This window comes from Gopherus flavomarginatus, chromosome 19, assembly GCF_025201925.1.
Source record: "Gopherus flavomarginatus isolate rGopFla2 chromosome 19, rGopFla2.mat.asm, whole genome shotgun sequence".
In the NCBI taxonomy this organism is placed as follows: Eukaryota; Metazoa; Chordata; order Testudines; family Testudinidae; genus Gopherus; species Gopherus flavomarginatus.
In genome coordinates this window covers 21,212,399-21,237,724 of record NC_066635.1, presented here as the reverse complement: position 1 = coordinate 21,237,724, position 25,326 = coordinate 21,212,399, and the positions used below count along the sequence as shown (strand labels likewise).

At 43.9% G+C, this 25,326-nt stretch overlaps 1 protein-coding gene across 1 annotated transcript in view; it reads left to right on the top strand.

The window, feature by feature from the left end:
• VPS53 (VPS53 subunit of GARP complex) overlaps positions 1-25,326 on the top strand; it is a 93,795-nt gene that overhangs the window by 63,687 nt on the left and 4,782 nt on the right. The window contains exons 17-20 of the mRNA XM_050928781.1: positions 2,941-3,019; positions 7,975-8,123; positions 14,318-14,387; positions 20,037-20,174. Coding sequence (XP_050784738.1) covers positions 2,941-3,019; positions 7,975-8,123; positions 14,318-14,387; positions 20,037-20,174 — 436 coding nt within the window. The remainder of the gene's footprint in view (positions 1-2,940; positions 3,020-7,974; positions 8,124-14,317; positions 14,388-20,036; positions 20,175-25,326) is intronic.

Below are 25,326 nucleotides of genomic sequence, written 5' to 3'. Positions count from 1 at the left end.
TTTTGCGTCATCATTCAGTTTCCATTGTGGTTGTCTCACTTGGCGGCTAATGAGATGAGGTTTTGGAAGTCGTTTTGACATACTGTTCACACATCTGCCATTTTGCGTGCTTTAAAGTTAGACCTTCAGGACTAATGCGTCTCATAGCAGAGGCTTGTAAAGGCCTTTAAATCAGAGTAGCACTTTGGCCGGTGTCCTGTCAGTGTAGGACACGCCTCTGAACATCATTTTAATATAGACTTTTTTCTTTAAACAATAAACAAGTCCCTTTTACTGGGATCTGGTGCTTAGTTATGCCTAGGAGTAAATAAAGCCTTAAAATGTTGCTGGTAACACGCCCCGCCCACTGTTTTACTGAACATGTCATTAGGCCTAGCAGCTGATTTTTTTCTTCTCTTTGTAATTGCATAAGAGAAGGCAAAAATCACTTTAATGCATGTAAAGAATTTGTATTAGCAATCAGCTAGGGAAGCGTTTGTCATTGGAATCGCTGTGCAGGTCGTTTAGGAAATGACAGGACATAACAAACAGTGTCTTCTTGAGGCTAACTTGAAGGATAAATTGAATTGTGGTCTGAACATGGAACCAAGAAACTCTTAGGGTCTCGCCCCAGCTCCGCCGCTGCTTTGCTGTGTGGTTCTGGGCAAGTCACTTCGGGATGGATTTCTAAAGGGCTTGTTGTGATCCTACTGAAAGGGTATCTAGTTTGAACTTTCTTGCCTCCTTGGAAAAGACCAGGCTTGGTGTCCATGCCTGGATGTCACCATCTGTAAAACAGATTATAGATAACTTTCTCCCAGGGATGATGCAGGTTATTTGGTTAGTTTGTAAAGGACTGCAAGCAATTCATGGGACAGCTCATCTTCATCTCCAGATTGTTTGTACAGCACTAAGCTCAGCAAGGCCCCAGTTCTGATCAGGGATTCTGGGCAGTACTGTAACATAGATGACCATGCACTCTGCATTTGGTGCTGCTCGGTAAATCAGGCACTGCTGCAATCTCATTGCTCCTGTAAGCCAGTCAGGCTTATTTTTTAAAGTGGATTCTTCTTCTCCCACCCCCCTCCCCGCACCCCCCAACTTGCTATCTACTGCTATTTACACCAGACTCTGTGCCTGGTGACAAAGCCCTAGGTAGGCTACTAACATATGGAAGCCAGTCACGAGCTGTTTGCCTTCTGTTAAAATGGTCATGTTTCATTTTGGTGCTAAACCACAACTATTTTCCTACATCTCACTGACAGCAGACGTCCTGTAGAACCCAGACGTATCCAAGCAGACCAGTTATCTCAATCCCAGTTATCTTGGTATTGCTTGAGCTTGTGTAGTTTCCTTAGGGAGCAAATCATGTGGTGCCAACCAGATGGCAGAAAGGCACACCAGCCATGTAGTAATAGCCACAAGTGTTTTCATTTTAGTGCAAATGCCACATCATTTATTTTAAAGACAACAGCTGCTTCATCTCTAATATTTTTCAGGCTTGTTTTTGACAGGCTTGCCTGTTAAGGTCACTTTTTAGAACCAAATTCTGTATTGGACAGGAGCAATCTTTCTATTTAGGGCACTGCTCCTGTCTTCATGTGCTTTTATCTCTATTGGAGACATCTGACAGCTTGCATGGGCTTTCGTGTGTTCTGTGTGTGTGTGGAGGAACAATGTGGAGTGAATTGGTAGCTGGTTGATGGTGTCCATCTATGTCAATAATTACGTTTAAATGTCTAAAGGAAAATTGAGCTGGTGAGTTGCAGAGCAGCATCTACAGAATTTTACTTATGGTGGGGGTGAGAAAGAAAGTAGAACTCAGGGTTTGTTCCGCACTCAGCATGTTCTGGCTAGACCAGCATCATTTGCAAGGCAAATAGCAAAACATGATCATGGAGAATTAAGAGGTCATTCATGAAAGGCTTGAGGCTTGTACTGAGGTTAAAATCTGTTTATTTAGTGGGAGGGTGATTCGTCTTGTATACCTCCTAGCGAAAGCCTGAGGTAAAGGCACTGCTGGGCCACACATCCATGGAGATGATCCGAGATACAGAAGATGAACATACAATGTTCTTTCACTGTTGTTTTAGGTTAAGCAGCCTCTACAGGCCCATGATTTTTAAGTCCGAACTTTAGTGTAATGGGATCAAATATGGCTCTAAGTAATATTAGTAATTTTTTTTTCAAGTCATGGTTTGGCATGTCCTATAATTCTGGAGAAATGAGAACAATGGACTGGTGCGATTCTAGACATGCTATAAATGCCCCATCTGCCGTCACCCCGGAAAAAGGAAGGCAGACATTCAGAACTCATGCACAGTCTTAGCTGCATTATTTAAAAACTTTATTGTAAAGTTCTGTGGTTAATATGTGAATAACAAAGTATCAAGTGGAAGCCATCCCAGTGCTGCGTAGTATAGAACTGCATATTGGAAATGAAATTTTAATTTTAAAAAGACCAGATGAAGTTTTGAAACAGAATCACAAACAGACTTCAAGGGTGAGCTCTGTTGGATGATTTAGTCATTGGGAATGATCCATGTACATAGGTACTGGAACTAGGAGAGCTGGGGTGCTACCGCACCCCGTGGCTTGAAGTGGTTTCCCTCATATACAGGGTTTTCAGTTTGGGTCAATTGCTCTCAGCACCTGAACTATACAAATTGTTCCAGCAATGCACAGTAAGTGATCTGGCACATAACTGGGATCCCATTCCCCCTCTGTATGTCAAGGCATGGTGAAAAGCTGTCTCTGTCTAGATTATGTCACATCTGCTAGCTCCCCTGTAAATGGCATGCAAAATTTCCTGGGTTCTGAGAAGTAAAAATTCTAGCCATGTATCTCTTCACAATTCAGTACAAATGTCGCCTATGTTTTTTCTCCTTTAACCTTCAGAGAAGTCAGTTTTGGCAGTGGGTTACTGAGTACTATCATAATGCCTGTACTTGATTTTTTCAGCGTGATCTCAAACAGCATACAGCTGTTAGTGCAGGACCTGGATGCAGCCTGTGACCCGGCCCTTACCGCTATGAGCAAGGTACGTTTTTAAAAGGGGTAGCCTTAAGTCATGCTTTGCAGCTGTTGTTCAATGACACTATTCAGTTTCACTCGGGATGTTTCCTTTGCCCCGTTCTGAGAGTAACTGCATGGTGCCAGCTTGGTTTTTAAAGCTGCCACCACTTTATAGCTCAAGTCGTGCTTCATTTCCAAACAAACTTTGGTGTGACTCCGGTAAGAGCTTCCGATTTCTCACAGCTAAATAAGCCACTTGAGCAATAGAACGCTGTCAGTGAATGTTCATCCCTGTCCTTCCTTTTAGCTCAATGTTCATGGGAATCTTTGAGACTGGGAGAAATTTGATTAGCTCTAAATGCCATATGCACTTTGTGTCTCACTTTCCCCTCCACACCGTGTCCAGGAGCTTTACCAAGCTGGCCTGTGAACTGTCCGTCTGGAGGTACCCAAAGGGCAGTATAAGGCTGGGTTGTGCCCTGTCGCTTCTCTGATGCTCCCAGTGACATGTGGCACTGTGACTAGAGAGGCCAGAAGCGCAACTTTTCTTTGAGTCACCAGCTCTTTTGGGTTTTGTGGCAGTTGCATTATTCTCTTTCGCTCATCAGCCGAAACGTAGAGCAATGTTTGTCTTGCCAAGGTGTCGTAAAAAGCCCAGGTTGATTTAGGCAGAGGTGAGGACGATGAAAGTAGGTTGACCTATGAGTTGGGTTTCTCTCAATTAGAAATATTAAGCAGAGGTCTCCATTTTGTAGCATCGACTTACTTCCTAACTGCCATGAGTTTTAATAGCATTCCAGTTCGTGATGTGTTCCAGCTGCAACTACCCTCCACCCCCAGTTAGAGTGCGGGTTGGAATGCAGCTGCTAACAGAATTTGTACATGTCCCAAGTGGAAAGAGAATTTTTCCAGGAAAATAACACTGTGAGGGAGGGGATTAGCACTTCAGGTGTTGCTTATGTGCCCTGTCAGTCCCTTAGATGCTCCTACTTGCCTAAGACAGAATGTTCGAAGCCCTGAGCTTGGGTTGTTTATACCGTAGCAAAACCGCAGGACTGGGAAAGCAGCAGCTGGTCGGCCATTTATTTTTGTCTTTAGAGCATGAGCAAAATGAAATGCATGTGATGGGAATGATTGGCTATAAACAAGCTAAGCACTGCAAAACTTGCTAAGCAAATCCTTGTCATTTGCACACCCATTCCTCCATTTGCAGCAGGCAGGCAGTTGCTTGAATGCAAGTTTTACTGGAATTTTGAAAGAGCTGGATTTGATGTAAGAGATTTTTTTTATTTTATTTTTTTTTACTTTCTCGAGACCTATTTATTACCTCTGTAGCTGAATAACAAAGACATTAACATTTGGAAGAGTAAAATTTCATTCTGTTTTGGAGGAATGAAGGATGTGCCTCTGAATCCACTCTTATTTTCCTATAATATGAATACATGTCTGTTTCAGAGCCATTGCTTCCTTATTTCAGATCTTTTATTGTAGGTAAACCCTCCAAAATCTGCGAGGCAGACTATTCTGGGTTCTTTTTAATTCTGAAACATGGCTGTTTGCTAATAAATTATTTTCCAAGAAATAGAAGCGAATTATGAAATACCCATGACACCAAGCATCTAAGCATATCTTGGCTTCATTATTCATAGAGATATTTCACACAGAAAATAAATAATGTGAATATCCATTTCAGACAGAAATGGTCCTGGTTTTTCTCTTATCGTGAGTATTTTGGGCAAATCTTAAGTGAAGATAGGACTCCACCTTCCAAAATGTGTATGTAGCCTTTGGGTTTCATCTTTGCTTCTAAGAAGATAGTTACTTTTAATAACTGTGTCCATAGCTATTGTGGGACACGACTTACGTTTTATGATGATTTCTCCTGGCCCTTCAATTTTAGAGGTGATATTTATAATTATAATTGGAATGCTCTAAGTATGTGTGGTGGTGCTGCAGAAACACATAAGGACAGCACTATCCAAGAGCTTAATCTGACTTGGATAAAAAGGGTACACTGGACTAACAGTTAAAGAGCAAGAATGTGTGTAGACACCAATGGGATACAGTCAGCTTTGGGAGAGTTCATGACAGAAGTGGGTTTGAAGGAGGAGAGGGACGTTGTTGGATTTGGAAGGCTCTTCGGGTGCAGAGGTAGCATGAAAATTTGTAAAGAGGGTGAGAAAGAGATGAAAGGAGTTCTGGGACAGCCTTAGGAGTACAAGGAACATATGGGGCTGGGTGGTATGGAGAGATTTATTGCATCAACCAGAAACAGTATGTGATGGTAGGTACCTTAGATCAGTTAGACAAGGTGTGTCTGCCCCTAATGGCATCATTGTGAAAGCCAAAAAGTAAATGGAAAACTGTCTTGAAAGTGAGGATAAGAAACTTTACTTGGATACAGAAAATAAGAGAGACAGTGAAAGGTTTCAAATAGGGAGTGACCTGTGTGAGGAGTTGGAGAGACTCTTTGCCCAAGGGTATGTGCATGTGTCTGTATTGAATGTACACCAAACACTCATAATACACATCTGCCAGCAGGGAAGTTGCGTACAGCAGAAAAGCTGTGATTTGTGGTGCTGACATAACTCACAAAGCTGAACATTTCTCAGTGAAAGGAACAAAACTTGCAAAATAAACACTATTGCAGTGAGGTGACCACATTGCTGTAACATGAACTGCCTTCATCGGAACATTTTTTACAAATTTATATAATAAAAAGCAAGGACTTCTGCAGCTTGAGTTACATAGCAAACCACCAGAGTTTTGCTGGTTGGTTTTTTGAGGATCCTTTCAGAACCCCTCAGCACAATATGCTTTTATCCATACAATTCTCAGTTGCTCATTCTTTATTCTCACATTGTCACATTTTCTCTCTCACACATACATGAGTTGAGACCTTATATTTTCGGTTGTTTATGTACAATACCAGTCAAAAACTATCTGGGGATATCCCAAGACAAACACAAATGGAAAAAACACTTGAGTCCTGAAGAGTAAATTTAAAATGACAAGAGAAAAGTTATCCTTTACCAGAAAAATTGGGTTCCTATTTCTTTGGATGACTTTTCAGTATGTCTCTCACTATTCCTTTCGTTGCAGCTACTCTTGTCCTATTGAAAAATACACACACGCAACTAATTTGAATTTTACATTTTGATAAGATTGTTTATCAGAATTGCTTTAGGAATGAAACCCAGCAAAACAAATTGGCTACAGTGGATGGGCGGGGTGAGGGGGAAGTGTTGCACCATTGTCTAAGCAATACTCTTATGATTATTCTAGATGTGCTCTGTATATCCTGACTATGTGTTAATTTAAAATTACCATCAGTGGGGAAGATGTGGTGCTAGGAAAGTGTGGCAAGGAAACCATTACTAGGTGTGTTTCTTCAGATGTGGTGGTTGCTGTGAGCAGCTGAAGAGCAGTTGGACTAGTCTGAACAATCCCTCCAATGGGAGATTTGCCGAGTAAGAGTTACAAACTACTGAACAGACAGTGAGAAAAACGTCCCTCTTGCCTACTTGAGTGCATGTGTTTCTCTTCAGTTTTGTTAACTGACAAAGGCTTTGCTTGGGACATATGTAGACTCTGCCACTCGACACTGGAGATTTGGCTGCTCTAACCCACTAAGTCACCTATGCCACTCATCATTTGCATGGAGTTGAATCTGGAAAGTCATATGGAACAAAGCATCTGTAATAAGTTAAAAATAGCAGGGGAGGTATACGTGCAGATCTGGGGCTTAGGCAAGCAAGTTTGAAGGTAGGTCCTATGCAATCTCATCTCTCAAAGGAAACAAAAATAGTTGTATCTTTCTTCCCCCCCAAATTATATGCAGTTTTCCATCCTGATTTTCTGTTGTTCCAGTCATTCATAATTCATCTTAATGGCTTCCTTGAATGGTAGGGCCGCAGTGCTAACCTGGAACTATGATGCAACATGGAATCATGAGTGCTTACCATTACTCATTAATGTGCATGTACGGTAAGAGTACTAAGCAGCACCTATTTGGACAGTCTTACTCCTCAGGGGAAATTGCTGTGAACAAAGATGTCTTTCCATGGGCCTCAAGACCTCAGCTGTTCACATCCTTTCAGAAGGTTTCTGCTGTTTTGTTTTGGATGTTTTGAACAATGTCAGAGCAGTCAAACGTCTTACTAAAGACAGCTACTTTGACTGAAGCTCTAGGAAAATGAGAAGGGGAATGGAGTCATTTATTCTTTTGCTGTTGTATAGTTTTATGTATGCATTTTGGATGAGCTGAAGTCTTGCATTCTAGCCTTCCACACCAGTAACATTGAGGTTTGCTGTCAGCTGAGCTCATGTGGAATGTTTCTGAGTTGCACTGTTTTGGTTTTTTTTTAAATCTCTTTTCCATCTAGCTGTCCTCAGCCTAATCCATGTTAATACTCCTACTTCGATACAGGCATCAGGCCTTTTTCCGATCTTGCAGTCAATTTCTTAAAGGCCCAGAATCAGGATTTATGGGAGCTGTTGAAAAGAAACTTTCAAACAGGCTGGAGTGTCCCCATAATTTACACCAAAAGCTGTTTACCCTGTGCTCTACCCATGTACATGTGCACACCCTTCCACGACCCATAAGCATTGGTACATATTCCTTCCTCAACTCTGTATTTTGATACATTAGGGCCATTCTAGCTGTTCTTTCTTCACGTCTTCTCTATTGTTCACAGGCCCTATGGTTCTTAAACAACAAGTAACTAATTTGATGAGAAAATAGGTCTTAGTTTCTCTGCCAGGGGTTTAGTCCTCAGTCGGCTGACACAGAGGGCCGCCTGGTTAAAGAATTATGGTGACTTTTTCCTGGAGACTTTCTACAGAGCTTTGTAAAGGCTGGATTGGTAAAAGCCAGTGCTCACTTCAACACTCTACACTGCTGTGTATTTTTACATTGTCTAAAGCCTAATGAATTAAGAGGTCGTCTTCTTTTTTTTTTTTCTTCCCCCCCCCGTGCAGATGCAGTGGCAGAATGTGGAGCATGTTGGCGACCAGAGTCCTTATGTCACATCCGTTATTCTTCATATTAAGCAGAACGTTCCCATCATCCGTGACAATCTAGCCTCCACAAGAAAGTACTTCACTCAGTTCTGTATTAAATTTGCAAAGTAAGTCACTGCCTGTCCCAGCGTTCTCTGGTAATTCTGATTGTCGCTAGCCTGGTTATGTACCTGCCTTTTAATACATTATATCAGTAGCTTTTGACATAGAGGTCAAAAGCATCCAAAGTCTAAGGGAATGGGGTCACCTGCAGCTGTCCATGAGATTGCAAGGTGATTCCATTCCTTGTCTTGAGTGTCCTGCTGAAGCAAATTTACACAGTCGTCTTCACTGGTTCCTTCTCACGTGCCCGGACCAGCTGGTAAACTATTTGAATGATGGCTGGAGCACTGCTTTCTAAGTGCAGAGGTTTCTGGGGTGGGCCTCTGCAAAAGACCAGTTCTGAGTGTCTGTATGTGGAGTCCCAGTGCAGGAGAGGTTGACAAATCAGCATTTGGTGGATATTTAAAAGAACACTTCAGGTTCGTTATGGGAATCTCTTTTCCTTGGTATAGACCTGTGCCGGCTCCCAACTCTCATGACAATTTTTCTCCTTCTAATAACACATTTTTAAACAACCAGCAGGCTGCCAAGCTGCATTTAACTGGAAGTAAACACACAGTACGCAATCCTGTCCTAGAGCTGCTTATTTGTGCAAAGATAGTGATCAATACAGACTGGAAATGTACCTCAGGTATGTGAGGCCATTGTGGTGATCTGATTCCTGGCCTGTCAGTGCTGGACAGGTTAATAGTGATTGGGGGATGCAGAGAATAAGGAGTTCGGGGCCCAGCTCCCACTGATTTTCATTGCAGTCGAGTACCCACCTCTCTTAGATCCCCTTTAAAATTCCAGCTTCTAAATCTTATTTAGAGCCTTTTAGTGCCCTGTTTCTTAGAGCCAAATTACCTTTGAAGGGATTATGGGCAATTTCTTTTAAACTCCCTTTTGTTCGTCTGAGACCAATCAAACACTGCAGGCCTGTGACCCAGGAAAAAGCTGTTAAAGGCCATGGTAGCGACAGCTACTGTCTGTCGAGTTCTGCATGGCCAGCCCAGCGGAAAACATGAGTGGGAAACACTGCACATGCCATAGTTCATACTTAAAAATACCTAAACTTTTCATTCAGTTCTCATAAGCTAATCTCTCCAAAGTAAATCGTATAGACTTGCAGTTACAGTGTGGCTCTTAGAATCAGAGCTTCGGTTTCTACTTCAGCAGAGAAGGAGGTAGTGGGGTATCTTGAGTGCCATTAGCTTCTTCAACAGGGCAGGTGGCCTGAGAGTTACACTCCCTTTTCCGTCTCTGGATGCTCATTAGTTTGCATTGAGGAACAGTTTCTGATCAGTCATATTATGACACTGCCCATAATCACTGTTCGAAATGCTGTCTCTGAAAATTTATTGTGCATAAGCCTCCTGTGTGGTTACACTTGAATTTTATATAGCTACCATGGTGATAAATGAAACATCCATTTACACAGCTGTTAGCAGCACAGTCTTAATACTTTGGCTTAGTTGCCTCTGTTTAAACTTTATTGTTAAGCACATACCAAGTGAATTGTGGGTAGAGCACCCACCTCTCCCATATGGGATGAGTTCAGATCTAAGCCGGGATGAGTGAGTGGATCAAAGTTTGTTCCTTGGTAGACCTTAGAGAACTGCAAAACTGCCACTCAAAAGACCTCTGTGGACCTGCTCCAACGTCCCTTTAATTTGAGAGAAAGTCCTGATGTCGTCACAGGGCTCTGGATCAGGCCCTGCATGTGAGAATTCAGCTCCTTTCATACTCCTGATGATGATAATTTTGCCAGTAAGACTTGCTTCTAAACAGAACCAGTACACTAGTTAATGATATCTTGATCTTTCTCAGCACTCGTGTGGCATTTTAATACCAACCCATATCTGGGTGCCTTTAAGACTCTCAGTCCCTAGAATATTAACGTTATAGGCTGGTCTGTCTACTAGACATTGTACCTTTTATGTGCAAGACAACACTGAAAATCGTGTTTGCATTTTGTATGTGAACATCTGTATCTTTTTTGCACCGGCAGCCACTTCTTATATCTAATTGTATTGCACTAGGGCTGGTTTTGAGTTACAGGACCACAGGGGAGATAAAGTTTCTAAAGTTGCAGAACTTAAAACCAACTCAAGAAATTTGAGCCAAATTTGGAGGAAGAAAATTCCTCACCAGGGACTTGATATGTCTTTCAGTGTATGCCATTTCCCCCCCCTTTTTGGCCAAGACTCACAGGCTCCCAAAATAGACTGGGGTAGTTGAAATTCAAGATGACACTTGAGACCAACACCAGTGAACCCCTATCTTACATTCTTATGGGTACCTAAATCACTCCCCTATTAAATAAAAAATATAGCGCAGAGGAAGAGGTTTCCACATCTGTATGAACATTTGCTCAACCTACCTTTGGAAGTTGCAAGGAGATTGGAACTGAGGACCGGGGGGGGGGGGGGGGGGGTAGAAATCCTGGCGTGTGGTAAGGCTTTTAAAGGTAATTATCTTTTCTTCTGCCTCAGATTGACTCAGTGTTAGCTACGTAATGTAGAATGTTGTGGATAATTAGAGTGAAAATTTTCCTAATGACTTGGAGGGATTTTGATCAGGCATTCAGTGAGAATTGTGAAAGAAGATTGTGACATTCAGGCAGCATATGCTAGTGCTGAAGCAGCCTGGAGTAAATCTTGTTGATTCGGAGAGAGTGGCTGATCTGAACTTCAGAGGGTTATTTAAACCTAAGTGATTCTCTATTGCTAGTGACTCAAGAACAGCTGGATGCTTTGAACAACATTCTGTAGCAGCTCATCTCCTCTAAAATAAACGTACTGTGGTTGCTTCTCTGTCTGTCTTGCTTAGTGAGGTATTGTGTTTAATGCATCATCAATGCAAGGGATTAGGAAAACACAAGCTTGGCAAAGCTACTCCTGTTGGATGGGAGCCTTTCAAGTGCTGTGGTTTCTGTTTTCAGGCTCCTAATCTATCTTGCTCTGCTTTATTATTACCTTGGGGACTAGTCTGCTTGTACAGAGTGTTTGGATATGATTTTACAGCTCAAACTGTAAATGAGTTGTGGCATTAAAATGTAGATCTCGGAGTACAGTGGAGCACATTTTTCAAAGTGCTTAAACCATGCACAGAGAATATGCAGTTGAATAAATGAATATTCATCTTATTGGGACTGTCTGCACGTGCTATAGGGGAGTCGGGCTTTGGAGCTGACTTTAGGAATTGTGGTGTCTAGGGCTTTGGAGACAAGGAGCTCAGATGAGCTGAGATTCTCAGTCATGCTGCAGCACTCTTAATGGCCTCTGCCAGTCAGCACGTGGAAGAGGGGTAGTGTCACTCATCTTGCCCACCCTGCTGGACATGAGAAGCTGTTTCCAGTTAGACAGGGTATAATATAATAGGCAGCATCCGGGGGGGGGAAAGGTCACTCCCTCCCTCCTTCTGTGCTCGTCAGGGTGGGCTTTAGGCCAATTCATCCGATTCCCCAGAATTGAGCCCCGTGCCTAAGAGAGCCCCACGCCTTAGGCACCTTTCTAACTTTTTTTTTACATACCCAGCGGCGATCCGGGTCTTCGGTGGCGCTTCAGCGGCGGGAGGTCCTTCACTCGTTCTGGGTCTTCGGTGGCATTTCGGTGGCGGGGGGTCCGGAGCGAGTGAAGGACCCCTCACCGTTGAAGTGCCGCCGAAGACCAAGACTGCCACCGGGTATTCGAATTGGGCCCTGCAGTTCCTAAAGCCGGCCCTGGTGCTCATTGCAGGGAGAGCAGGTGGCCATTCTCTGACGCTTTGAAATTTTCACACTAAGCAAAACCTCCCCTATTGAAGATTGTGGATGGACATCTGAAAGGGGGAATCCTTGGGTCACGTGAATGCAGATTCCCTACCTGAAATGCTGCAGAATTAAGCAGTGTCACTATCTCCCATATGCAGCGTGGAAGTATTAGCACCAGACCTGCCCTTGGGTTAGACCTACATGTGAGATCAAAGATCCACGCTCCTCCATGTGCGGTGAACTGCTGCGGCCAGAACTGCTACTGATCGTCCATTTTATAGGCTCGCATAAACTCGAGCTGTTCCTGGCTCTATCTGATTGACCATTGGGATTTATTTATACACCTGAAAAATGGACTTATGAGACAGGTAACTTCCATCCCTGCCTTAATGCTCCCCTGCAGTAGGGGCTAGTGTTTGTTTTCCTACCGCTGTTTATGCTGGGTTGCCCAGGCTAGTGTTCTCATGTGGCCAGACTGAAAGCCATTTGGGGGCAGCCCCGAAGCTTGTTCTCAGTAATGATTTTAAAATTGTTCCCCATTGAGGCTCTCCTCCCATCCAGGCAAAGATTATTCATTGTGAGAGGCTACGGCCATGAGTTGAAAAGAGAGAGGAGAAAATTCTTCCATTTAAAAAGCTGCTTTCCTTCAATAGTTTTTGCTCATTTAATGAGTGCTTTGCATGTGCTGCAGACACACAGCTTGTGTCATTCTGACCGGAGTAAGGGAAAGAAGAAATTACCTGGCGAGAATAACTGGTGGCAGGACAAAGAGGGTCTTGGCCAGGCTGCTTCCTTCATGGATGGAAATGAAGAGCTTGACAGATGCAAAGGGAAAACCAAACTGAAGTCCAATCACTGCAGTAAGTGGAGCTTTCTGCAAGGGGAAAGAAAACAGACCAAGGCAAACAAAATACAAGACTGAGCGTTAAAGTCTAAACCTGTCACTGGGTCCCGGACATGGGACAGGAAACATGAGACATGCAGGTGTTCAGCCAAATGGAGACCAGGTGAATTACAAATGAGCGAATAAGAGGAAAAGGGGGCGTTAGTGATGTGGTCCTACCAAACTGCTCATCGGGGTCCAGGTAACTTCCTTTTGCGTGTGCTAGCCACTCTCCACTTGCAGCTAGTGCAGCCCTTTGGTTTTATTGGTAAGTATTGTGGACCAGAGTCTGATTTGCGTTAAGGCCCCTTTACATCACTCTGGCAGCGTAAAGGGGCCTTAAAGAGGGTGTTGTAGGGGTATGGGGTAAAGGTGGTGTAACTGGGTGGCGTCCTGTGTAGCTTGGCCTTTTGATTGTCAACACGTGTAAAATTCAGATGTGCATACAATACTGAAATATAACGTGACGTGTCTTCTGTGTACGTTTTATTTTTGATACACTGTGGCATAGACACTACAGTACCTTAACCATGTCTTCTGGACTTGAGGGATCAACCACTGAGATGCCACCTTTTTTTCACCCTCAAAACATATACCCAGATGTAGCCCTTTGGCAGTGTTAGGGAGGGGACTGATGAGCCTAGAATAACCATTCACCTACTGGGAGACCATCCCTGGGAGCATGGGGCTTCAGAGGGTGCCAGATTGACATGGAAAATACATAGAACATTGATAAGACTTTCCTTCTCAAGGAGGGGAGAGGGGAGAAGCTTTGTTTCCATTATAAAGATCACCACCTACAAAACCTAAAATCAATAAAAAACAGAAACCTAACCCAGAAAATCTGTGTCCTACCGTGTATCATTCAGGGTGAGCTTGTGTTTAAGCACTGAACTGGGATTCAGAAGATCTGGATTCAGTTCCCAGCTCTGCTAAAGACTGACCATGTGACACAAACTCTGGCAGCTTCCTTTCGCTAGCTGTAAAATGGGGTAGTAAAGCTGCCTTTCTTCCCATCTTTTGTCTTATCTGCATGGACTGTAAGATCTTTGGGACAGGGACTTTCTCTTACTTTGTGTATATACAGCACCTCATACAGTGGATCTCTGATCTTGGTGGGAATCTCACGGTACTTCTGTAATACTTATTTTTATGTGTATATATAGTATTTCTGTGTGCTGTACGGAATAGGTTCTTGTTGTTATAAAGATGCTTCCACTCCATGAATGGTTATTGTCCCGGTGTTTTGGTGTTTATTATATAGTGTGATAACTTACTTAACTGATACTTGAACTGACACTATAATATATTACTCCATTTTTTCAGAAATTCTTACTTACAACATGTACGTGGCCTCCAAATTAACTTTTAGATCAGCATGGTTAAAGAAAAAGAACTCTACTTCACCTGTTTGTGTATTTAAAAAAAATTATTGTATGCTCACAATCCATGTGAGAGCTGTATGCACTTGCAGTGCCATCATGGAAAATCCCGATTTATTTTGCACAGTGTTAGCTTACCGTTTTATATGACTCAGAGTATTGAAATTCAAATATGTCATTTTGGTCTCTTCTTCTCCGCAGCTCCTTCATTCCCAAGTTCATCAACCACCTATTCAAGTGCAAACCGATTAGCATGGTGGGGGCAGAACAGGTGAGAAAAATGAATTACACAGAACTAGGGTGCTTATTGCTAAAGAAGTGGGGTGTTGGTGGTTATGCGTTGTCTGAATTTCAATACAAGTAAGTGTCCAGTGATTATTTTAGGGCTTTCTGATCAGTGATGATACATTTTGGGGAGTGGGGAAGTGGGATACAAAAGATTGCCAGGCGCCGATAGGCAGTGTGCTCTAGGGTTAGATCAGGGAAGAGTTCAGATTTCTGGATTTTGTTTCCAACTCTGCTGTTGCCTCACTGGATGACTTGGGACAAAGTCCCTTCATTTCGACATACTTAAGATTATCCTCCCGTAAACTGGGGATAGTGGAGCTTACAGTACCTGCCTGACCGTGCTGCAGTGAGGTTTAATGCTCCTAAAGAGCCTGGTGAAAAGCACGCACTGTGAGTGAATGGTTAGTTATGGCTGAAGCTACTGTAGGAAGTACAGCTATCCTCCAGGATCCTCCCTGGGTAACCCACCCAACCTCCCACCACCACCTATTGTGCTGTCCACCTGCTGTCCTGTCAACACAAGCAGAGGATGATGGAAATTGAAGCCTAAGTCTCCTCTGTGCTTAGCCCCTATCATCAGAAGGATTGGTGCAGAGGCATCCCTGGATGGCTGTATCAGATGTGCCCCCAAACTAGGTCCAACACAGTGCTTAAATGGTGCAGGGGGCCCTGCGCAATGGTGAATTTCATCCATTATTCATATAAATGTCTGATCTTGAAAAGGGAATTGCTGCAGAAAGCGATTCCACTGTAAATGAGTTGGCTGCTGTGACTTTTCCAAATCCAGCCATTTAAAAATGGAAAAGCAGAGTAAGAGCAGCCAGAATGGGAAGGCAAAGCCGTCTGCATAGTAAATAGTCTAGAAAGGAGCCAAGGCACATTGGTTTGTCAACCTGGAGATGGAAGCTCAACTGCAAACATTGCCTCCTTAATGGGGAGAATTCTGATCAGGGCCTGAAATTGCCACCAACTCAAAGCCAGCAGCTCAGTTCTGAATGATTGCCCCTGCCTCGAAGTGCCCAGTAATCAGTCAGTGTCCAGAGCATTCTTATTCCTTTGTGTTCCTAGTCCCCAGACATGTCCATGGCAAACAAACCATGAAGATGATTGGTTAGGAATGTCGTATTGTCATTTGGTTGTTGCTTTTCTAAGTGCTAGAAGATTTGTAATGATGTAGACATCTGCTAGAGAGCTGCTCTCTTGGTTTCTTTTATGACTTAAATGCAGAGTGTATCAGGTTTTTAAGTTTGTCTCCTTTTTAGAGAGAAATCAAATCATGATAACATGGCTAGATTCAGAACAGGGAAAATATTGTGTCACTTTGTAAAGTTATTTTAGTTCGAGTCGGTAGAACCTGTTTTCTTGAGAACAAGAAGTTTCAATTAATCTTAACTAGAGAGATACAAGCATGTTGATGGTGTTCAGAACAGTTCCTGAGAGACTGTCTAATGTTAAAGGAAGAGGAGGCCATTTTCATAGTGCTTTCCCACCACCTGTATGTGCTCACTGGGGAATTGCTCTCAGCACTTTTGAGCATGGTTACATTCTGCTCGAGCAGCCCTGGCTTTTGAAGCTTCTCAGGTGCCCAGCTCCTGACCTGTGTGTAGGTGTCTGTATTTAGTAGTGGGAGCTCAGGGGGAATGTTTCACAATGAAACGTCCAGGCAACGCCCTCCAAGTGGCTTTTAAATAATGTGAAGATGGTAACCCAGTCCAGCAGAAGCCTTGGACTGCTACGTTACAGCCAGAATGAACCCTGTTGTGCCTAGGTGCTGAGATCAGTTGCTGATGACGTGCTGTAATAATCATAGTAAGATTAAGAAAAATGATGAAAGTGTGAGAGAAGTTTCTGCCTTTCCTTGGCTTTGTTAGTTTGTTTCCCAGCTAGTGTTTTGTTAAAACAGGATGTTAGAACATGGATTGTGTAGATCCTTGTTTGTATTTCCTTTTACAGCAGTTTGGAAAACAAAATGCTGCACAAAAGTGTGGGTTGCTGCATTAGACCATGACTGGCTTTGGAGCTGTGAACGGCTTATTGTGAATGTAGTTTAAACAAAAAATGACATCCTTTTTAGGGCCTGGGACTAAGAGGTGTAGCTCCCAGCAGTGTCATCTGTGGTTTTCTACAGGTGCTTTCAGCATTCTCTCCAGTTTTCTTGCAGCATTTCTCTATCCTGCATACCTGAGCCTGCAATGGAAATTCCAGCTGCACGCACAAGCTGGTTGTGTTCATCTGATGGGTCTTGGCTTTTTATGAAGCTTTTAAACAGGCAGATGGAGGCCTGACGCTGGCCTGGTGGCTCAAGATGGACCATCGCAGCCGTGAGTCAGTGAGACAGTCTGGTTGGGAAGGGTTTGGAGAAAAGATTTGAGGAGGCCTTTTGATGCTGTGGGGTCCTAAGAGGAATGTGATGGGGGAGTGAGACTGAGAGGAAGAGTCCGGGGGGTAAGAGAGGAAGATCAAGAGTTTTGAGTGGAGAAAGGAATTGGAAGAGAGAAATAATATTTCAGGATGTGACTTTGGGTGCCTCAATTTTGGATGTGCTGCTTGAGACCCCCTTTAAAGGGTCCTGCTTTTCAGAAAACACTGGACTCCCACTCGCTGAAAATTAGGCCCAGTTAAAATATCTCAATTTGGACATCCAAAATCTAAGGCACTCAAACTTACTAGTAGGTTTTAAAAATCCTGACCTTACTTTTAATCCACATGTTTCTAAAACCAATATGTGGCTGGCTGTTTTTTTTTACTATTGTGTAATTAAAAGCAGCCAAACTGATTTAAAAAAAAAAATTAAAGCTGAGAATTTGTGCCAAGGTACAGCCCAAAGCAAATCTGTTTGCATGAATTCCTGACCCACTTCTCTACAGGTTGTATAATTAAAATGATCAGTGTTGTACATCCCACGGGCTCTGCGTGTGTCAGATCTCAAGATTAAGTACGTGGCAGCCCTGCTCAGGATTCTGATAGGAAATCTCCAAAGTCATCCCAGCTGCTGTTTTGGGAGAAATATAGAAGTAAGGTCCCGAGTACTGGTGACAATCGGAGATCTCATGGCAGTTTTGTCAGGAGTTGATGTTAAGCCATGTGTCCTGGCTAACTTCCATTGTGGGCAATTATATTCTGCCTCCTGCAGTTCCTCTTGTTTTTCCAGATGGATATAATATTCCTCTATTTAAAAACACTCTGGTGTGGTGGTGCTGATACAGAATGGCTGCTGAGGGGAGCTTGGCAAACCCTTTGGAGTGTTCCTGGATGAAAGCTGCTGTGGCACTTATAAAATGCCTTTCATCTCAGGATCTCCATGTGCTTTACAAACCATTTCAGGTGCACCGCAGCATCGTGAAGTAGATAAGTGTTCTCAATTTCAGAGATGGGAAAACCGAGGCACTGAAGTAGTTTGTCTAAGGTCACACAGTGGGGCCAATGGCAGGCTCAGGACTAGAACTCTAAGCTCCTGGCTCCTAGTTCTTGGTCTCCTTTCTTCTCTGTATCTTCCCTAGAGAGCCACAAAAGTAACAGACAGCAAATAGTGCCCTTAAGAAAGCAAGCAGTTTTGTTAGTATCTTTGACATATACTGAAACAGTGAACTTTGATACGTACCCATGTATCAGGGAATGCAAATGACTGGCCAGATCAGGAGAGTTTGCATTACCTTTGCATTCGCGTGCAGCTGCTGGGTCTATCACCCCAGCTGTTCTATCTTAATACACCTGTCTGGGGACTGGGACAGCCCTGCTCTTTGTTTGAAGATGTGGCTTGGGTGGGACAGGCTTTCAGATGGGAGAACAGTGAACTTCTGATTGATGTCTTAAAAGCTACTGGCTGCCAAGGAATCAGAATCAGGGTCTCTGAGTAACATGCTTTTGTGAAATGAAACCAGATCGTTTAAAAGAAATAAAATGAAAAGATGTTGCTGTGTTTGTGTAAAGACTGAACTGCTGCTGCTTTCCCTAATAGAAAGCAAATGGCTGAAGTACAATTCCTAGTTGCCTTGTAGAATAAACATTATTAGAGACTCAAGGTTGTTACTGGAGGTTTCTGAATAACCATGTGGTTAAAGTGATTAACCTGTTACCAGCAGTGCGTTGGCGGTGGTGGTGTTATTAGGGTAATGGAATAACTTGTCCATTTCAGCTCTCTGATCACTGTGTTGTCTAATGCAAACTGAACAGTGCAGGTCTGTTAGTCTTTGATCTACCCTGAATCCATTTCATTCTGAGTGATGCTTGTTCTCTTGGGGCTGGATAGACAAAGATATTTAGGTGCTTAGAGATGTGGATAGGCACTTAGTGAGATTTCGTAAAGCACCTGCATATGGTAGGTGATTAACTCCTATTGATTTTCAATGGCAGTCAGGTGCCTAACCTGCTCTAGGCACTTCTGAAAATCCCGCTAAGCCCCTATTTGCATCATTAGTTGTCTAAAGACCTTTGTAAATCTGGCCCTGGTGCAAACGTTACCATAATAGTGTTGCTTTTGACTGCTACTGCTGATCTCTAACAGGAGTTTCTCAGTCATTTAACAGCAGTCACATTCAAATCCAGGCACCGGAACAATGTTTGTGAATGTGTTTGTTTTTATTATATGGAATCCTGTTCCCACTGCACTGAACCGAGACCATCAATTCATCTCTCACATGCCTTGAGACAGCCATTGTAGAGTGTCCCTTTTTTAATCTGGTCCACATTTGAGCTGGTGAACTTGCCATGGCCACTTCTTTTGAGATCAGTATCCCAAGTATATTAACTAATGTCCGATAGCCTTCATATGTTAACTGAACTCTGTGTGCTTAGGACCGTAACACAAATGTCCTTAACTATTGTAGGGATTTTTGCGGTGCTGGTAAGGTTGTAGGGAGCACACTTCCGCCTGATTCTAGCCCCTTTGCAGGAATGAGCTGTGTATCTGGATACCCAGAGTGTTTCCTGTCCCATGTTAAATCAAATTGTGCTCCAATTCTGATTAAGCAAAAATACAGCCCAAATGACTCAGGTCTCTGCTCCTCGGCTGGTCTCCACCCTGCTTTTTAATTCATACCTGAAGGATTTATGATTAAGCTATGGCTGAGGGCACCTTTTCCAGTTTAGCTACTGATGAGCAGCAGCCCCTTCCCATTACGCTGCGTGAAGTGTTGGATGAGGCCAGTTTTGTGAAAGTTCACATTCACTGTACTGAGTTACACTGAGTCAGTAAGTGCAGTGCGTTAGGTGCGGAGCTGCCAGTATATGTACTGTTCTGTTGTTTTATTTGTGTTTGCATTAGTGCAGACCAATGGGGAGCATTGCGGGCTGGGAGGCAAAGGGATCAAGGTTTTATTGAGTTGGTCGTAGTAACTAGTTAACATTACAGCTTACAAATGGGTGACACGCTATGAGCCAGATCCTGAGCTGGCGTAAATCACCATAACTCCATTAAGGTCAGGGGAGATCTCCTGATATACACCAACCGAGGGGTCTGGTCCTTTGAGGCTCCATCACAGTGATTCATTCCTTCTGTGCCAACAGTGACGTAAATGCCAAGATGTTCTGGGATTGTGAAGAGTTTAACTTTTAGACTGTGTGGCATTCTAGCTTCTCATGGCACTTAGTAGCTGGGAACAGTATAACAGCAAAATGTGATTAACTATTACAGCTACTGTTGGATACTCACTCCCTGAAGATGGTTCTCTTGGATCTGCCTTCCATTGGGTCCCAGGTGGTGAGGAAGGCTCCTGCCAGCTACACAAAGATAGTGGTGAAAGGCATGACGCGGGCGGAAATGATCCTGAAGGTAATTCTTGAGATTCTTTATTCTGAGTACAGAGTCTGCTTGACCTGGAAACTGGGAGTGTGACAGCCATGGGGCCCTTTCTTTGGAACACAGCGTTACCGAGGGCACACATGCGTATGTGCACATTGGTACAGCATGGCTGGCATTTCCAGGGCACCAGGAAGTTGGGCACTCAGATCCCATTGACTTTCAATAGGGTTTGGGCTCCTAATTCCCTAAGGCACCTTCAAAAATCCCTCCCTATAAACTTCAGAGCAAATGCTGCAGCTAACAGTACTTCGAGACTTTTCCGCACAGCTGGTTGGTGAGAGCCAAGTGAGGTGGTGGCACCTGTTCACTGTCTAGCCGAAAAGCCAGTCCAGACACAGCTCCTTTACCTTGTTGAGTGGGGTCCTCTTTCACTTTTTGAAGCCTGTGAATGTTAAATGACCCAAGAACAATTTTTGTCATTAATATGAACTAACAATGTGAAAACACCAGAGCTTGTTGGGCCTTGGAGTAATATATCAGATTTGAGGCTGAGCTAATACCAAGGGCGGGCACAGCAGTGCTGAAGGTCGTGACCTCCCATATCTCCTGTGGATGGCGCTGTCTTCTCCGTGTTAACGAAAAAGTGCAGATAGTTTTGTGAGAGAGAATCAGTGGGAGCTGGGATCAATTATAATGTCCAGGCTACGCTAACACAATAATGAGGGTCTAATTTAAACTAGGAGAGAGGAAAGTGAGTGGATTCAGTTTTAAGACTGTCCTTAACCCTGTGCACTTTGGTGCTGCCTGCTGGCTCAGAGAATTGGTTTGTTCCACACATGCTTGCCATGCTCCCAGGCTAAGGCCATGGTAGGAGTTTGTGCAACCACATTACCATAATAAAAGAAAGTCCCTCCCCCAAAGAGGTTATGCTCTCGATAGACAAAACAAAAGGTTTTTATCCTCCCTTATCATACTAGCTTCATCAGTCATGCCAGCGCCGTAACAAGGGCGAGGCGAGTGAGGCACTTTTCTCGGGCATGCAAAGCGGAGGGGTGAAGCCCTACTGCAATCGTCAGTGCTTTGGCGGCAGCTCTACCGCTGCTGCTGCTTCGGCAGTAATTCGGCAGCGGGTCCCTGAGTCCCTGTTGGACGGAAGGGCCTGCCGCCGAATTGCCGCTGCCTCTTCATTCATTATTCGGCAGCGGGTCCTTCCCTCCAACAGAGACTCAGGGACCTGCCACCGAATTGCTGCTGAAGAGCCTGGAGCTGGCCCTTGCCTCAGGCACAGAAATTACTTGTTATGGCTCTGAGTCAGGCTGTGAAGCCAGTGCAAGTGGTGAGACATTTATATTGATGTTGCAGCAGATCCACAGATCCTTTAGGCAATGCATGATAGTGCAACTGTTAATATAATGCAGAGACCTTGCATTAGTTGCGTGTCTGCTTTTTCAGAGAGCACAGACTGTCAGTGCTAGTGTTTAAAACACGTTTGCTTACGCTGAGTGAGTCATTTAGTGCAAACGGGCCCTTTAGTTATTCTCCCTCTAGTCAATATTTCCTTTACCATATTTCATACCAGCACACTCTCCAGAGTCCTGCTGGGAACCCACAGTCCCAGTAATAAACTAGTGACCAGAATAATAAAAAAGGAACAGGAATCAATGATAATTGGATTGTTTTGGGTGCATAAGCCAACCAATTAATCAGTCCCCTCACATCCAAGAACCTGGCATCTGTGCTCTCGCACTTAACTTGTAAGTGGTGTTGATGTGTTGGAGGGAGTTTGCACTCCTCTCCTTCTAGGACTCTCGGATAGTGGGGTGCAGACTCTGGCTGCTTTAGTGATGGATTTATCTTGTATTGTTTTGATGGATAATATAATTTTAAGCATTTTTTTTAATTGTTATCAATTGAAATGTTCACAGTTGTGCAGAAATATGAGCGGTTGTCAGGCAATAATTATTTAATGACAGTCGATGTTGAGATTCACAAAGTTAAAGCATTATAAGCGTTAAATTGTCAATATCACATGTCAAAATATACAAAGTAAACATCCTTAAATGAAACTTCATGTTCTCAAGCAGCATGTTTTCTCCCTTTTCCCATCTGTAAATTTTTATTATTGATGGAACTATTTATCGGTTTGTTGCTGTGTTGTGAAAGAGTTTACTGATGTTTTACCAATAAAACTCTAATCCTTCCAAGCCCATTTACAAGGTTAGTGTTACTCCTATCACAAGCACAGTTTGGCTACATTTATCTGGAGTGTTTTCAGGGACGTCTCGTACCTATTGCTTAAATGGTTTTTAGATGAAGAGGGGATGAATCCATTGCACGCTACAATGTGGGGAACGTTACTGCAGTGTGGTTTACCTGTATTATTAATTCTATGTGTATCATAACTACATTCTTGTGCCATACACAGGTTTTAACATAAATACCGCAACAGGACAGACACACCAAGAATGGGTGGCTGAGTGTAAAAATCCACTGGCTTGGGAGTAAAGAGGAGGAAGGGCAGGTTTCCTTCTCCTCCAGCTAGTGTCCTGGGTTCCAACTTTTCGGCATGGCACAAGGCTTTTACCAGGGTTCTAAATGAAGGATTTGTGTGTGTCTGCATAACTATGGGATTTAGTTGAGCTGGTGTGCTGGGAAAGAGAAATGTCTCAATGACAGAACCCCAGTGTTTGGGGAGATGGGTCAAAGGAAACATATGGAAGTGGTTGGAAGGACAGGGAAGGATTTTTTTCTTCCCCCAGTAAGATGTTTTGCTGACTAGCTCCAGTAAAAGACTTTTTCTTTCTAGAGCTCATTGCAGACCTACTTACCTATTTCTGAAGTGAAAGCAGCTTATCCTCTTTCCAGCTTTCAGTCTCCATTTTAATCACTCCTCACTTCCTCCTGTGCAAGGGCCCAGTCTCTCCTAGCCCCTGCTGGAAGTCTGTGGGCTCTGCACCACACCAGGTTCAGCCCATATGGAGAAGTGTTGGTCCAGATAAGTTCAGAGAGCCTTGTCAGAGGCCATTAATGTCGGTAATATAACAACATAGTCTGGTGTGGAGTGACTCTGGGTACTCAGATGCCATGGGGCAGATAATGCTAAAATAGTAAATACTAAGAGCTGGATCAACTAGGGATGTAAATAAGGTTTAAAAGTAGCAACCGTATAACCTATTAAAATTCTGTTGGTTAAACGGTTAACCATTAAGGTGGAGAACTTGGGGCGCAGGGGGTGCTACCACCCACGCCCAGAATCCCCACTGCTGGCCCGGGATCGCTGCCAGCCCAGCGCCCAGGATCCCGGCTGCTGGTCCCTGGCCCGAGGCAGCAGCGGAGTCCTGGGTGGGGCCGGCAGCAGAGTTTAATCGTTAACCAAAACTGAGACATGAGGTTAAAAGTCAGATGCCTTAAAACAGGGTTTGGCAACCTTTCAGAAGTGGTGTGTCAAGTCTTCATCTGTTCACTCTAATGTAAGGTTTCACGTGCCAGTAATACATTTTAACGTTTTTAGAAGGTCTCTTTCTCTAAGTCTGTAATATATAACTAAACTGTTATTGTATGTAAAGTAAATAAGGTTTTTAAAATGCTTAAGAAGCTTCATTTAAAATTACATTAAAATACAGAGCCCCCCGGACCGGTGGCCGGGACCTGGCAGTGTGAGTGTGACTGAAAATCAGCTCTCATGCCATAGGTTGCCTACCCCGGCCTTAAAACAACCCACCAGTGCAGGTACCCCTGGCTAACTTCATGTCATGTAAAGCAACAGTAGCCTGGTCAACGAATAGAATTGGGCAAACCTTCCAAACCCATGAGAAACTAGCCTACTTCAGGCTCCAGTCCAGACCAGGAACTCTGACCCGGGGCATGAACCTGACCCGGCTTTTGAGTGAAACCTTCTTTCCGCGCTCAGGGCACTATGGTTTCATTGGAGATTTGGTAGTTTGGGTCAGTGTAGGTCAGGAGGTGAACTCAAGTTAGCTGAAATCCCGCCGCAAAGCCAGTGTGGAGTTTCCCCCACAGTTCTGCTCACTGATCCCAATCCATGGGGGTGCCACTGTCCCCATGTGGCTTAGATCCTGTGTACCCTAATCATTGTCTCAAGTAGCTTCCTCAGGCCTCAGGCAGCCTAGCTGTGAAATGGAGTGAAAAGCAGGCCCTTGCTACAAAGCAGTGACCCTAAATTGTGCTTTCCTGGGGAGATGACTGACAGTAGAAATGCAGCCCTCTCCTGCTACCCGACTGGATGCCGTGTCTGCTCTGTATAGTGGAAAGGGAGCTTGGGTAATAAGCAATTCAGGCTCATTGATGGGGCAGCAAGGGGGAAGTCTGGGCTCCCACTGTGCACACCCTGCCTGTCCTGAGCAGAGGATTTCTGGCTCCAGGGCTGCTAGCTGGGGCTTTTCACCAGCACCACGTTCATGGCTTTTCTCCCTGGGCAAGTTCGTTTCAGTGGTATTGAAGAGACTCCATGCTTCCCAGTTTAATAAAATGAAATTTCGAACCCCGCCCCCAGTGCCTGCCGGCCCGCAAGCTGGGAGGCAGAGTCCTACAGCAGCTTCAACACAGTACGCAGTCCCTGCAGCCTCTCGGATCTGTTCAGCTTCTGTGTAACAATTGACAATTCATAAATGGGACCCCTCGCCCCTCCCTGCTCTGGGATTCATCACTGCTTTGTTCTGCTAACCTGCCCGCACCTTTCAGTTACAGTATGTGTGGATGGCCTCTTTTCTGTTCTTTAGCCATTGTAGGTTCCGCTGGTTTGCACCGAGACGAGACTGGACGTTGTTTTTTCTACATGGATACCACAAGCTACCCACAATGGTGTCTGTGGCATTTGCCCAGACAGTTCCATTGTGAGACAGCCCTGCTTTGGGCTCTGGGTGAAAGGCCTTGCAAGTCTGTTGGCAGGGCAAAGCACAGGGACTGAGCAGGAGAGTGTTGTCCTGAGCCCTCCAGAGCTTTGATCTTTTTAAAGCACAAAGCTTTATCCTGCAGTTTAAAAAGCAGAATTTGCCTTTACCCGTAAAGCTGGAGCAGGACTTTGGCTCTTGTAAAATGTGCATCATTCCCCTCCTCTCCAGAATCCCTCCACCTGGATCTAGTTTAAACTGTAACGATTCTTCATCCTTCATGGATGCCAGGTTGTGTAGGGGACAATTCAACGTAATGAATTTCAGTTTGG